Source organism: Tinamus guttatus, unplaced genomic scaffold (assembly GCF_059628265.1).
Source record: "Tinamus guttatus ecotype Peru unplaced genomic scaffold, ASM5962826v1 Tinamus_guttatus_pri_ptg001711l, whole genome shotgun sequence".
Taxonomy (NCBI): Eukaryota; Metazoa; Chordata; class Aves; order Tinamiformes; family Tinamidae; genus Tinamus; species Tinamus guttatus.
In genome coordinates this window covers 1-14,783 of record NW_028290245.1, presented here as the reverse complement: position 1 = coordinate 14,783, position 14,783 = coordinate 1, and the positions used below count along the sequence as shown (strand labels likewise).

General features: G+C 69.2%; 1 protein-coding gene across 1 annotated transcript; it reads left to right on the top strand.

Annotated features, from left to right (window-relative positions):
• Positions 1-2,417: 2,417 nt before the first annotated feature.
• On the top strand, positions 2,418-14,677 carry LOC148590116 (dynein axonemal heavy chain 2-like; the record flags this gene model as incomplete). Its single annotated transcript, XM_088539461.1, has 11 exons — positions 2,418-2,560; positions 3,472-3,604; positions 4,864-5,003; positions 5,729-5,939; positions 6,851-6,967; positions 7,567-7,708; positions 8,750-8,919; positions 10,268-10,384; positions 11,799-11,963; positions 13,433-13,558; positions 14,529-14,677. Coding segments are annotated over exons 1-11 (1,613 nt in total), but the record flags the coding sequence as incomplete, so codon positions are not given.
• Positions 14,678-14,783: the final 106 nt, after the last annotated feature.

Below are 14,783 nucleotides of genomic sequence, written 5' to 3'. Positions count from 1 at the left end.
CCACATGCCCCTCCTGCTCCCCCTACTCCGGGTCTCCAGTGCCCCACAGGGTCCCCAGTGTCCCCCAAGGACTCACTGCTCCCCACCTGGGGTCCCCAGTGTCTCCCACGGTGTCCCCAGTGCCCCTATGGGGTCCCCAATATCCCCCAAGGGCTCCCTGCTCCCCACGTGGTGTCCCCAGTGTCCCCCATGGCGTTCCCAGTGCCCCACGGGGTCCCCAGTGTCACCCAAGGGCTCCCTGCTCCTCATGTGAGGTCACCAGCATCCCCACGGGGTCCCCAATGTCCCCCAAGGGCTCCCTGCTCCCCACATGGGCTCCCCAGTGTCGCCCATGGGGTCCCCACTGCCCCTATGAGGTCCCCAGTGTCCCCATGAGGTCCCAGTGTCCCCCAATGGCTCCCTGCTCCCCACGTGGGGTCTCCAGTATCCCCCACGGGGTCTCCAGTGCCCCTATGGGGTCCCCAGTGTCCCCCACGGGGTCCCTGCTCCCCACATGGGGTCCCCAGTGTCCCCCACGGGGTCCTCAGTGCCCCTATGGGATCCCCAGTGTCCCCCAAGGGCTCTCTGCTCCCCACGCGGCGTCCCCAGCGTTCCCCACTGGGTCCCTAGTGCCCCTGTGGGGTCCTCAATGTCCCCCAAGGGCTCCCTGCTCCCCACGTGGTGTACCCAGTGTCCCCCTTGGCGTTCCCAGTGCCCCACGGGGTCCCCAATGTCCCCCAAGGACTCCCTGCTCCCCAACTGGGGTCCCCAGTGTCCCCAACAGTGTCCCTAGTGTCCCTGTAGGGTCCCAAATGTCCCTCAAGGGCTCCCTGCTGCCCACGTGGGGTCCCCAGCGTCCCCCGCGGGGTCCCCAGTGCCCCTATGGGGTCTCCAGTGTCCCCCCAAAGGCTCCCTGCTCCCCACATGGAGTCCCTAGCTTTCCCCACAGGGTCCCCAATGTCCCCCAAGGGCTCCCTGCTCCCCACGTGGTGTACCCAGTGTCCCCCTTGGCGTTCCCAGTGCCCCACGGGGTCCCCAGTGTCCCCCAAGGGCTCCCTGCTCCCCACATGGGCTCCCCAGTGTCCCCCACGGGGTCCCCAATGCCCCTCATGTGGTCCCCAGTGTCCCCCAAGGGCTCCCTGCTCCCCACCTGGGGTCCCCACCATCCACCACAGGGTCCCCAGTGCCCCTATGGGGTCCCCAGTGTCCCCCAAGGGCTCCCTGCTCCCCATGTGGGGTCCCCAGTGTCCCCCACGGGGTCCCCAGTGCTCCTATAGGGTCCCCAGTGTCCCCCAATGGCTCCCTGCTCCCACGTGGGGTCCCCAGTATCCCCCACGGGGTCTCCAGTGCCTCTATGGGGTCCCCAGTGTCCCCCACGGGGTCCCTGCTCCCCACATGGGGTCCCTAGTGTCCCCCACGGGGTCCTCAGTGCCCCTATGGGATCCCCAGTGTCCCCCAAGGGCTCCCTGCTCCCCACGTGGTGTACCCAGTGTCCTCCATGGCGTTCCCAGTGTCCCACGGGATCCCCAGTGTCCCCCAAGGGCTCCCTGCTCCTCATGTGAGGTCACCAGCATCCCCACGGGGTCCCCACCATCCCCCAAGGGCTCCCTGCTGCCCACATGGGCTCCCCAGTGTTCCCCATGGGGTCCCCAGTGCCCCTATGAGGTCCCCAGTGTCCCCATGAGGTCCCCAGTGTCCCCCAATGGCTCCCTGCTCCCCACGTGGGGTCCCCAGTATCCCCCACGGGGTCTCCAGTGACTCTATGGGGTCCCCAGTGTTGCCCACGGGGTCCCTAGTGTCCCCCACGGGGTCCTCAGTGCCCCTATGGGATCCCCAGTGTCCCCCAATGGCTCTCTGCTCCCCACGCGGCATCCCCAGCGTTCCCCACTGGGTCCCTAGTGCCCCTGTGGGGTCCCCAATGTCCCCCAAGGGCTCCCTGCTCCTCATGTGAGGTCACCAGCATCCCACGGGGTCCCCACCATCCCCCAAGGGCTCTCTGCTGCCCACATGGGCTCCCCAGTGTCGCCCATGGGGTCCCCACTGCCCCTATGAGATCCCCAGTGTCCCCATGAGGTCCCCAGTGTCCCCCAATGGCTCCCTGCTCCCCACGTGGTGTACCCAGTGTCCCCCATGGCGTTCCCAGTGCCCCATGGGGTCCCCAGTGTCACCCAAGGGCTCCCTGCTCCTCATGTAAGGTCACCAGCATCCCCACGGGGTCCCCACCATCCCCCAAGGGCTCCCTGCTGCCCACGTGGGGTCCCTAATGTCCCCCACGGGGTCCCCAGAGCCCCTATGGGGTCCCCAGTGTCCCCCAAGGAATCCACAAATACAGTCTCCTTCCCCCAGACTCCCGCCCCCCTTGGGACCCACAGCGTCCCCAGCACCACCCCTTCACTGCGCCCCTCATTCCCAACATGTCCCCCCCACCCCGTCCCCCCATGTCCCCCCAGATGCAGACGCAGCTGCGGGCGGCAGCGCCGGCCCCGGACAGCGACGCGGAGCTGCGGGCGCTGCTGGCGCAGAGGCTGCGCCGGGACCTGCGGGTGCTGCTGTGCGTGAGCCCCGCGGGAGAGGCCTTCCGGTGAGCGGGACCCCCCGGGATACCCCCGACCACCCCCCCGGCTCCCCGGGACACCCCCTGGCACCCCGGGACACCCCCCGGCACCCCGGGACCCCCTCCCGGGGACCCCAGGACCCCTTCCCACTGCCCAGGATCCCCTGCACACACCCTGGGACCTCCCCCTGGCACCCCGGGACCCCCTCCCAGGAATCCTGGGACCTCTTCCCGCAGCCCAGGACCCCCCCCACACACCCCGGGACCCCCCTCGCATCCCAGGAGCTCCCCCCAGTACCCCAGGACCCACCCCCGGCACCCTGAGACCCCTTCCCAGATTCCCCGGGATCCCCCCCCGCCACCCTGCGAGCCCCCCTGCACCCTGGAACCCCCCCCAGCACCCCGAGACGCCCCCCTCGGGGACCCGGGACCCCTTCCCACACCCCAGGACCACCCCCCTCACCCTGGCACCTCCCCCCAGGACTCCCCGGCGCCCCAGGACCCCCCCTGCACCCCGGCACCTACCCTGGCACCCCGGGACCACCCCCTGCATCCTGGCACCTCCCCCCCAGGACCCCCCCGGCACCCCAGGACCCGCCCTGCACCCTGGGCCCTACCCAGGCACCCCAGGACCTGCCCCTGGCAGCCTGGGACCCCTTCCTGGGTTCCCTGGGACACCCCTGCCACCCTGGGACCCCTTCCTGCACCCCACGAGCCCACCCTGGCACCCCAGGACCCCCCCACACCCCGGGACCCCCCTCCAGGCACCCGGGAGCCCCCTCGGCCACCCTGGGACTCCTTCCCACACCCCCAAGACCCCCTCTCGGCACCCCAGGGCCGCCCCCCCGCACCCCGGGACCCCCCTCCAAGCACCCAGGACCCCCCCCGCGGCCCCCCGCGCCCCCCGCCGTGGCGCCCCGCTCACGCTGCGCCCGCAGCACCCGCCTGCGCGACTTCCCGGCGCTGCTGGCCTGCAGCACCCTGGACTGGGTGGGCCCCTGGCCCCGCTCGGCCCTGCTCGAGGTGGCCCACGCGGCGCTCGAGGGGCTCGAGCTGGGCCCCGACCCCCAGGTGAGACCCCGGCCCCGCGCCGGGGGGGCCCACGGGGGTGCTCCTGCCCCCAAGACACCCACGGAGGGATGGGGGGTCCCCATGCTCCGCAGGTCCCTGTGCCCGGCATGTCCCCAATGCCCCCTGTGTTCCTATGCCACACATGTCGCCATGCCGTGTCCCCATGCCCCTCGTGTCCCCATACCGTGTCCCCAGGCTGCTTGTGTCCCTATGCCACACGTGTCCCATGCCCCCCTTGTCCCCATACCGTGTCCCTATGATGTGTCCACACGCCATGTCCCCATGCTCCCCATGTCCCCATACCGTGTCCCCATGCCCCTTGTGTCCCTATCCCACACGTGTCCCCCATGCCCCCCTTGTCCTGTGCCGTGTCCCCATACCATGTTCCTATGGCATGTCCCCGTGCTATGTCCCCATACCGTGTCCCCATGCCCCCCATGTCCCCATGCTCCTTGTGTCCCTATGCCACACATGCCCCCCATGTCCCCGTGCCATGTGCCTATGCCACGTCCCCATACCACATCCCTATGGCGTGTCCCCACACTGTGTCCCCATGCCCACCATGTCGCCATGCTCCTTGTGTCCCTATGCCACATGTGTCCTCTGTGCCCCCCATGTCCCCGTGCCATGTCCCTGTGCCATGTCCCTATGGCATGTCCCCATGCCGTGTCCCCATGCTCCCCGTGTCCCCATGCCTCTTGTGTCCCTATGCCACACATGCCCCCATATCCCCATACCATGTCCCCATTTTCTTCATGTCCCCATGCCCCTTGTGTCCCTATGCCACACGTGTCCCTCATGCCCCTTGTGTCCCCGTGCCGTGTCCCCACGCCGTGTCCCCACACCGTGTCCCCACGCCGTGTCCCCATGCCCCCCGTGTCCCCATGGCCCTTGTGTCCCTATGCCACACGTGTCCCCCATGCCTCCCGTGTCCCCGTGCCGTGTCCCCACGCCGTGTCCCTGTGCCATGTCCCCACACCGTGTCCCCACGTCGTGTCCCTGTGCCGTGTCCCCACGTCGTGTCCCCACGCCGTGTCCCTGTGCCATGTCCCCGCGCCGTGTCCCCACGCTGTGTCCCCACGCCGTGTCCCCGTGCCGTGTCCCCACGCCGTGTCCCCACGCCGTGTCCCCACGTCGTGTCCCCACGCCGTGTCCCTGTGCCATGTCCCCGCGCCGTGTCCCCACACCGTGTCCCCACGTCGTGTCCCCGCGCCGTGTCCCCGTGCCATGTCCCCACGCCGTGTCCCCGCGCCCGGCAGGCGCGGCGCGCAGTGGCCGAGGCGTTCGCGGCGGTGCACACGGCGGCGGCGCAGCGGGCGCAGCGGGCGCAGGCGGAGGCGCAGCGCCACGGCTACGTGCTGCCCCGCAGCTTCCTGCACCTCGTGGGCACCTACGGCAGGTGGGGACATGGCCGGCCCGGGGGCACCGGTACGGGATGCTGGGGACACATCTGGGAGGTGGCACCGATACAGGGTCCTGGGGCCACATCTGGGTGGGTGGTGCCAATATGGGGTCCTGGGGACGTATCTGAGGGTGGCACCGATACGGGGTCCTTGGGGACACATCTGGGCAGGTGGTGTCAATACGGGGTCCTGGGGACACATCTGGGCGGGTGGTGCCAATATGGGGTCCTGGGGACGTATCTGAGCGTGGCACCGATATGGGATCCTAGGGACACATCTGGGCAGATGGTGCCAATACGGGGTCCTAGGGACACCTGGAGGGTGGCACCGATACAGGGTCCTGGGGACACATCTGAGTGGGTGGTGCCAATATGGGGTCCCAGGGACACATCCGGGGGGGTGGCACCAATACAGGGTCCTGGGGACACATTGGGGCAGGTGTCACCAATGCAGGGTGCCAGGGACACATCTGGGTGGGTGGTGCCAATATGGCGTCCCAGGGACACATCTAGGGGATGGCACCAATACAGGGTCCTGGGGACACATCTGGGCCGGTGACACCAATACGGGGTCCTGGTGCCTGGTGGCACCTCTGCGGGGGTCTTGGGAGTCCCAGAGACCCATCTGAGGGGGTGGCACCAATGCAGGGGGTGGGTACCGGGGGACTCCCCGGTGTCCCCACGGTGTCCCTCAGTGTCCCCGGCGTCCCCGTGTCGCGCAGGCTGCTGGAGGAGCAGCGGGCGGCGCTGGGCCACGCGGCGGGGCGGCTGCGCCGCGGCCTCGCGCGCCTCGAGGAGACGCGCGCCCGGGCGGACGCCATGTCCGTGGAGCTGGCCCAGGCGCGCCACATGGTGGCCCAGTTCCAGCGCGAGTGCCAGGACTACCTGGCCGTCATCGGGCGCGAGACGGCCGAGGCCGACGAGCAGCAGAAGGTGCCGTGGGGGTTGCGGGGGGCCCGGGGGAAGGTGGGCCCGGAGGGTCCCAGGGCTCCGGGAGGGGACCTGGGGCGGTCCCCATGGAGCTCCAGGGGTCCCAGAGGGGTCACGGGGGGTCCTGGAGGTCCATGGGGGTTATGAGGAGGGTCCAGGTGTCCTGGGAGGGTCCTGGAGGGTCCCTGTGGGGGGGTCCTGGAGGGGTCCCAAGGGTCCTGGAGGGTCCCCGTGGAGTCCCGGGGGTTCTGGAGAGGTCCTGGGGTGTCCTGGAGGTTCAGGAGGGTCAATGGGGGATCTGAGGAGGCTCCTGAGGGCCCTGGGAGAGTCCTGGGGGGTCTCCATGGAGTCCCAGGAGGTCCACGGAGTTGTGGAGGGTCCGTCAGGGATCTGAGGAGGATCCTGAGGGTCCTGGGAGAGTCCTGGAGGGTCCCATGGAGTCCCAGGGGTCTTGGAGGGTCCATGAGGGGTTTGGGGAAGGTCTCAGGGTCCTGGAGGGGACCTACAGGGTTCCAGGGAGGGTCCCAGAGTGGGTCTGGAGGGTCCCAGGGAGGCTGGGGGGCACTCAGGTGTCCTAGAGGGATCCTGGAAGGGACATGAAGGGTCTAGGGATGGTTGCAGGGTCCTGGAGGGCTCTTAGAGGTGCCCAAGGGGGTCCTGGAGGATCCTGGGGGTCTTGGATGGGAGCTGGGGGGTCTCAAGGGGCACCCAGGGCTCTTGGAGGGTCCTGGAGGGGCCCAGGGGAGTCTGGGGGCACCCAGGGGTCCTGGAGGGGTTCCTGGGGGTCTTGGAGAGTCCCCGTGAGGTCCCAAGGGTCCTGGATCTTGGGGGCCAGGGGAGGTCCTGGAAGGGTCTGGGGTGTCCTGGGGGGTCCTGGGGGTCCCCACCGAGGTCCCCACCGAGGTCCCCCGCAGGCGGTGGCCGCCAACAGTGAGAAGATCGGCGAGGAGGAGCAGCGGTGCCGGGCGCTGGCCGAGGAGGCCCAGCGGGACCTGGACGAGGCCATGCCCGCCCTCGAGGAGGCCATGCGGGTGCGGGGACACCGCGGGGACACAGGGACATGGGGACACTGCGGGGACACCATGGGGACATGCGGGAGGATATTGGGGCACCACGAGGACACTGCAGGGACATGGTGGGGACACTGTGGGGACATTGGGACACTGTGGGGTTGCCGTGGGGACACTGTGGGAATGCCATGGGGACACCGTGGGGACATGCGGGAGGACATGGGGACGCCAGGGAGGGCGGCTGTGGGGACTGCAGAGATGGGGCCAAGGGGATACAGGGACACAGGGTTGGGGACATGGGCGCTGCAAGACACTGTGGGGTCATGAGGACACGGGTGGGGACATGGGGACACAGGGATGAGGACGTGGGCACTGCAGGGATGGGGTTATGGGGACATGGGGACACAGAAATAGGGACATGGTGGCTGCGGGGGTGGCGACATGGGGATCCAAGGTTGGCAGGAACCCTGGGACAGCCATGGGGATGGCAAGGACACAGGGAAGGAGCCCAGGGGCCACGACACATGGGTGGTGACGCTGCTGTGGCGGTGACATGGCGGTGCCGGTGACGTGGTGGTGCTGGTGACATGGCGGTGACACTGGCGTGGCGGTGGCGGCAGGCGCTGGAGTCGCTGAACAAGAAGGACCTGACGGAGATCAAGTCGTACGGGCGCCCGCCGGGGCTGGTGGAGACGGTGCTGCAGGCCGTGATGATCCTGCGCGGCAGCGAGCCCACGTGGGCCGAGGCCAAGCGCCAGCTGGGTGCGCACCGGGGGCGGGGCTAACCGGGGGGTGGGGTCTAACCGGGGGCGGGGTCTAACTGGGGCAGGGCAGCAAGCCCACGTGGGCCGAGGCCAAGCACCAGCTGGGTGCACTGGGGGCGGGGCCTAACCGGAGAGGCGGGGTCTGGCTGGGAGAGGCGGGGCCTGGCCGGGAGGGGCGGGGCAGCGAGCCCACGTGGGCCGAGGCCAAGCGCCAGCTGGGTGCGCACCGGGGCGGGGCCTAACTGGAGAGGCGGGGCCTGGCTGGGAGAGGCGGGGCCTGGCCGGGAGGGGCAGGGCCTGGCTGGAGGGGCGGGGCAGCGAGCCCCTGTGGGCCGAGGCCAAGCGCCACCTGGGTGCGTGGGGGGCGGGGCCTGGTGGGGGGGGCGGGGCCTGGTCGGGAGGGGCAGGGGGAGTGAGCCCACGTGGGCTGAGGCAAAGAGCCAGCTGGGTGTGCGGGGGGGGCGAGGCGGGGCCTAACTGGGGGGAGTGTTCTTGATGGATGGGTGGAGCTTAACAAGAGGCGGAGCCTATTGGGCTGGGGCGGAGAATTGAGCCCACCTGGGCTGAGGCTGAGCACTGCCTGGGGGAGGGCGGGGCTTAGCCGGAGGGGAGGGGGGCCGGCTCCAGGCAAACAGTGGGGGGGGTGGAGCCTCAGGGGAGGCAGGGGCGGGGCTTGGGAGAGGGACGGGGCTGTGTCTAGGCAGGGCAGCTGTGTGGGGGCGTGGCTAAAGGAGAGGGGGCGGGGCCTGAGATGGGAAAGAGACTGGGAAGAAAAGGAGGAGCAAAGGGCTGAGGCTTGGGCAGAGGGTGGGGCTTGGGGCAAGGGGTGGGGCTTGGGCAAAGTGGGTGGGGCTTGGAGGGGGGCTCGTGGAGGGGCGGGGCTTGTGAGATCCGAGCGCTAATGGGAGGGGCTAGCAACCCCCACCCCCACCCAGGCAGGGGCTTGTGGCTGGGAGGCGGGGCTTGTGATGGGGCGGGGCTTGCGGCGAGGGGCGTGGCCTGTCCCGGGGGACCCATTTGCTCCGCCCCACCCTGCCAGGGGAGCCCAACTTCATCAAGCAGCTGCTGAACCTGGACCGGGACAACATCCCCGAGCGGGTGCTGAAGCGCGTGGGCGCCTACTGCGCCCAGCCCGACTTCCAGCCCGAGGTGGTGGGCAGGGTGGCGCGCGCCGCCTGCTCGCTCTGCATGTGGGTGCGCGCCATGGAGGTGGGTGTCACCAATCCCCTGTCCCCATGGGTGTCACCTCCCCGGCCCCATGGGTGTCACCTCCCCTGTCCCCATGGGTGTCCCAGCCCACCTGTGCCGCCTGCTCGCTCTGCATGTGGGTGCGCGCCATGGAGGTGGGTGTCCCCTGTCCCCTGTCCCCATGGGTGTCACCTCCCCGGCCCCATGGGTGTCACCTCCTCTGTCCCCATGGGTGTCCCAGCCCACCCGCCCTGCGCCGCCTGCTCGCTCTACATGTGGGTGCGCGCCATGGAGGTGGGTGTCACCTGTCCCCATGGGTGTCACCTCTCCCGGCCACATGGGTGTCACCTCCCTGTCCCCATGGGTGTCCCAGCCCACCCGCGCCGCCTGCTCGCTCTACATGTGGGTGCGCGCCATGGAGGTGGGTGTCACCTGTCCCCATGGGTGTCACCTCCCCGGCCCCATGGGTGTCATCTCCCCTGTCCCCATGGGTGTCCCAGCCCACCCGCCCTGCCCTGCGCCGCCTGCTCGCTCTGCATGTGGGTGCGCGCCATGGAGGTGGGTGTCACCTGTCCCCATGGGTGTCACCCCCCCCTGTCCCCGTGGGTGTCCCAGCCCTCGCGCGCCGCCTGCTCGCTCTGCATGTGGGTGCGCGCTATGGAGGTGGGTGTCCCCAATCCCCTGTCCCCATGGGTGTCACCTCCCCAGCCCCATGGGTGACCCCAACCCAGCCCAGCCACATGGGTGTCACCTCCCCATCCCCATGGGTGTCCCAGCCCACCCGTCCCACCTGCTCGCTCTGCATGTGGGTGCGCGCCATGGAGGTGGGTGTCCCCTGGCCCCATGGGTGTCACCTCCCCATCCCCATGGGTGTCCCAGCCCACCTGTCCCACCTGCTCGCTCTGCATGTGGGTGCGCGCCATGGAGGTGGGTGTCCCCCAACGCGTGTCCCCAACCCCCTGTCCCCATGGGTGTCACCTCCCCGGCCCCATGGGTGTCCCAGTCCACCCGCCCCACGCCGCCTGCTCGCTCTGCATGTGGGTGCGCGCCATGGAGGTGGGTGGGACCCGTCCTGTCCCGATGGGTGCCACCTCCCTGTCCCCATAGGTGTCACTCCCCCTGCCCTCATGGGTGTCCCCGACACCCTGTCCCCAAACCCTGCCCACATGAGCGTCACCCGTCCCACCCCCTATAGGTGTCCCCACTCCCCTGGCTGTCCCCCCCCAGCCCCATGGGTGTCCCCAACCCCCCCATCTTCCTGGGTGTCACCCCCCGGACACCTGGGCCCACTGCCCCCCTCGCCGCCCGCCCCATCCCACCCCCTGCCCCACCCGGACGCCGGGGCCCACCCGGACGCCTGGGCCCGCAGACGTACGGGCGGGTGCACCGCGTCGTGGAGCCCAAGCGGATCCGCGTGGCGGCCGCCATGGCCCAGCTGGCCGAGAAGCAGGCGGCCCAGGCCGAGGCGCAGGAGAAGCTGCGCGAGGTGGGCGCTGTCCCCTGCTGTCCCCTGCTGTCCCCTCCTGTCCCCTCCTGTCCCCTCCCGGGCCCTTTCCAGCCCCTGCCATCAGCGCTGGCCCTTCCTGGCACCCCCACCCGGCTTTTTCTCTCCCTTCTTGGCCTCTCTTGTCCCTTCCTGGCACCCTGCATGCAGGCGCAGTGTGTCCCCACTGTGTCCCCCACGTGTCCCCGTGTGACCCCACATGTCCTTGCATGTCCCATGTGTCCCCATGTCCCTGCGCGGGTGGCGGAACACCTCAAGTGCCTGCGTGGCGAGTCCCAGGAGAAGCGGCGTGTCCCCCACATATTCCCCTACGTGTCCTGCATGTGTTCCCATGTGTCCTGTGTATGTCCCCATGTGTCCCCATGTGACCCCACGTGTCCCATGTGTCCGCATGTCCTCACACGGGTGGCGGAGCAGCTCAAGTGCCTGCGTGGCGAGTCCCAGAAGAAGCGGCATGTCCCCTGTGTGTCCCCCACATGTCCCCCACATGTCCTGTGTGTGTCCCCACGTGTCCCCATGTGACTCCACATGTCCCCACATGTCCCATGTGTCCCCATATCCCTGCACAGGTGACGGAGCAGCTCAAGCGCCTGCCTGGCGAGTCCCAGGAGAAGCAGCATGTCCCTGCATGTCCCCCACATGTCCCGCATGTGTCCCCACACGTCCCCGTGTGTTCTCATGTAACCCCACATGTTCCCACATGTCCCCTATGTCCCCATGTCCCTGCACGGCTGGCAGAGCGGCTTGAGCACCTGCGTGGCGAGTCCCAGCAGAAGCGGCGTGTCCCCCGCGTGTCCCCCGCGTGTCCCCCACGTGTCCCCACATGTTCCCATGTGTTCCCATATAACCCCACATGCCTCCACATGTCCCGTGCGTGTCCCCACGTGTCCCTATGTGACTCCACATGTCCCCACATGTCCCATGTGTCCCTATGTCCCTGCGTGGGTGGCAGAGCAGCTCAAGCGCCTGCGTGGCAAGTCCCAGGAGAAGCGGCGTCCCCCGCGTGTCCCCCACATGTCCTGTGTGTGTCCCCATGTGACTCCACATGTCCCCCCATGTCCCATGTGTCTCCATGTCCCCACGCAGGTGGTGGAGCAGCTCGAGCGCCTGTGTGACGAGTCCCAGAAGTGGCGTGTCCCCCCGTGTGTCCCCTACGTGTCCCCGACGTGTCCCCTTCGTGCCCTGCGTGTCCCGCCGCGTGTCCCCCACGTCCCCCCGTGTGTCCCCTGCGTGTCCCCCCCGGGTGTCCCCCCGCGTGTCCCCCCGTGTGTCCCCCGCGTGTCCCCCGTGTGTCCCCCGTGTGTCCCCCGTGTGACCCCGTGTGTCCCCCCCGTGCCCTGCGTGTCCCCCCGCGTGTCACCCACATGTCCCCCACGTCCCCGCCGTGTCCCCGCAGGTGGCGGCGCGGCTGGAGCGCCTGCGCAGCGAGTACCGCGAGAAGCAGGCGCAGCAGGAGGAGCTGGGCCGGCGCGCGCAGGACACCGAGACGCGGCTGGAGCGGGCGGCCCGGCTGGGCCAGGGGCTGGCGGGGGAGCGGACGCGGTGGCAGCGCGCCGTGCAGGTGGGGGCAAAAACACCCCCACGGGGGGTGAAAATACCCCCGGGTGGGGCGAAAACACCCCCACATGGAGCGAAAACACCCCCGGGCAGGGCAAGAACACCCTGTGGGGGGCAAAAACACCCATGCGTGGGGCAAAAATACCCCCGGACGGGGCGAAAACACCCCTGTGTGGGGCAAAAACACCCCCACATGGAGCGAAAACGCCCCTGGGCAGGGCAAGAACACCCTGTGGGGGGCAAAAACACGCCCAAGTGGGGCGGAAATACCCCTGTGGAGGGTGAAAACACCCCTGTGCGGGACAGGAACACCCCTGTGGGGGGCAAAAACACCCCTGCGCGGGGCAGGAACACCCCTGCAGGGGGCAAAAACACCCCCACACGGGACAGGAACACCCCTATGGAGAGTGAAAACACATCTGTCCGGGGCGACAACACCCCGATGCTGGGCAGAAACACCCTTATGGGGGGCGAAAACCGCCCTGTGCAGGACGGAAACACCCCTGTAGGGGGCAAAAACACCCCCGTGGCAGGCAAAAACACACCCATGCAGGGCAAAAACACATCTATGGGGGGTGAAAAGAGCCCTATGAGGGGCAAAAACACCCCCGTGCGGGGCAAAAACACCCCTATGGGGGGGTGAAAATAGCCATTTGGGGAACAAAAACACCCCTATGGGGGGCGAAAACACCCCGGACAGGGCAAAAACACCCCCAGGTGGGGTGGAAACACCCCTATGGGGGGTGAAAATAGCCCTATGGGGGATGAAAATACCTCTATGAAGGGTGAAAATACACCCGGGGGGCAAAAATACTCCTATAGGGGGTGAAAATACCCCAGTGGGGGCAAATACCCCTAGGGGTGTGAAAGTACACCGAGGGGGAGTGAAAATACCCTATGGGGGATGAAAATACATCTGGGGTGATGGTGAAAATATCTTTATAGGGGATGAAAATACCCCTTATGGTTGTTGAAAATGGCCCTAGGTGGGTGAAAATACCCCTTAGGGTGGGGAAATTACCCCTGCGAGGGATAAATGTCCTCCCTAGGAGGCCAAAACAACCTCCTATGGGGTTAATGTACCCGGAGAGGGGCAAAACTGCCACCTGGGGGGGGGGGTAAATATCACCTGGGGGGGCAAATGTAGCCCCTGGGGGGGAAGTACCCCTGGGAGGGGCAAAACCGCCCTCTGAGGAGGTAAATGTAGGAGTTTTACCCCAGGGGGGTGGCAAACATGGGGCTGCTGCTCGGTGGGGTCGCAGAGCCCAAGGGGACACTGCGGGGACACGGTGGCCCTGCGGGGACAGGGTGGCTGGGGGGGTGGAGGTGCCATCACCAGGGCCACCGCGGCCATGGCCCTCGGGGGTGGCTGGGGCTCTGCTGGTGCTTGGGGACACGGCGGCCCTGTCACCAGGGACCGCGGTGGTGGCAGTGGGGACCGCGGTGGCCCTGGTGACGCGGGTGACCCCGCAGGGCCTGGACGAGGCGCTGGCCACCGTGGAAGGGGACAGTGTCCTGGCGGCCGCCGGCCTGGCCTACCTGGGCCCCTTCGCCGCCCCCGAGCGCCACGAGCTGCTGGCCCGAGCCTGGGAGCCCGAGGTGCCGGGGGGGGGACCTGGGGGACATGAGGGGGGGACACGTGGGAGGGGACACATGGGGGACACGAGGGGGGGACACGTGGAGGGGGACCTGGGAGCCCGAGGTGCCGGGGGTGGGGGGGACCTGGGGGACACGAGGGGGGGACACGTGGGGGACACGAGGGGGGGGACCTGGGGGACACATGAGGGGGGGACCTGGGAGCCCGAGGTGCCCAGGGGGGGACACCTGGGGGACACATTGGGGGGACACCTGGGAGCCTAAGGTGCCGGGAAGGGGACCTGGGGGACACAAGGGGGGGGGACCTGGGGGACACGTGGGGGACACCTGGGAGCCCGAGGTGCCAGAGGGGGGGACCTGGGGGACACCAGGGGACACCAGGGGGACACGAGGAGGGGACACGTGGGAGGGGACACCTGGGGGACACGTGGCGGGGAGACTTGGGACACACGTGGAGGGGACACCTGGGAGCCTGAGGTGCCCGGGGGGGACACCTGGGACACACGTGGAAGGGGACGCCTGGGAGCCCAAGGTGCCCAGGGAAGGGGACACCTGGGGGACACATGAGAGGGGACACCTGGGAGCCCAAGGTGCCCAGGGAAGGGGACACCTGGGCCACACGTGGAGGGGGACCCGGATGCCTGGGCCCCGCGCCGGGGGGACACCTGGGGCACACATGGCGGGGGGGGTGACCCGGACGCCTGGGCCCCATGCGGGGGGGATACCTGGGCTGCATGTGGTGGGGGGACCCGGACGCCTGGGCCCTGTGGGGCGGGATGGGGGTGAAGGGAGCTCCCCGGACGCCTGGGCCCCACAGTGGGAGGGCTGGGGGGGTTCCAGCCACCTGGGTCCCTGGCAGGGGGGGTGGCAGAAGGGACAGGGGGACCCTCGGGGGGGAGCCCCGGACACCTTGTCCCTAGGGGGGCTGCAGGGGGACCCCTGTCCGCCCCGTCCCGGACGCCTGGGCCCGCAGGTGCGGGGGCAGGGCCTGCCCTGCGCCCCCCAGTTCTCGCTGGCCGCCTTCCTGGCCCCCCCCGGCGCCGTGCGCAGCTGGACCCTGCTGGGGCTCCCCAGCGACCCCTTCGCCATCACCAGCGCCGTCATCGTCACCCGCAGCCAGCGGTGAGCGCGGGGGGGGGGCCTGGGGGGGGACGGGGGGGACGTTGGGGGGATATTGGGGACACTGGGGGGACACTGGGGACGTTGAGGGGACTTTGGGGTCACTGGG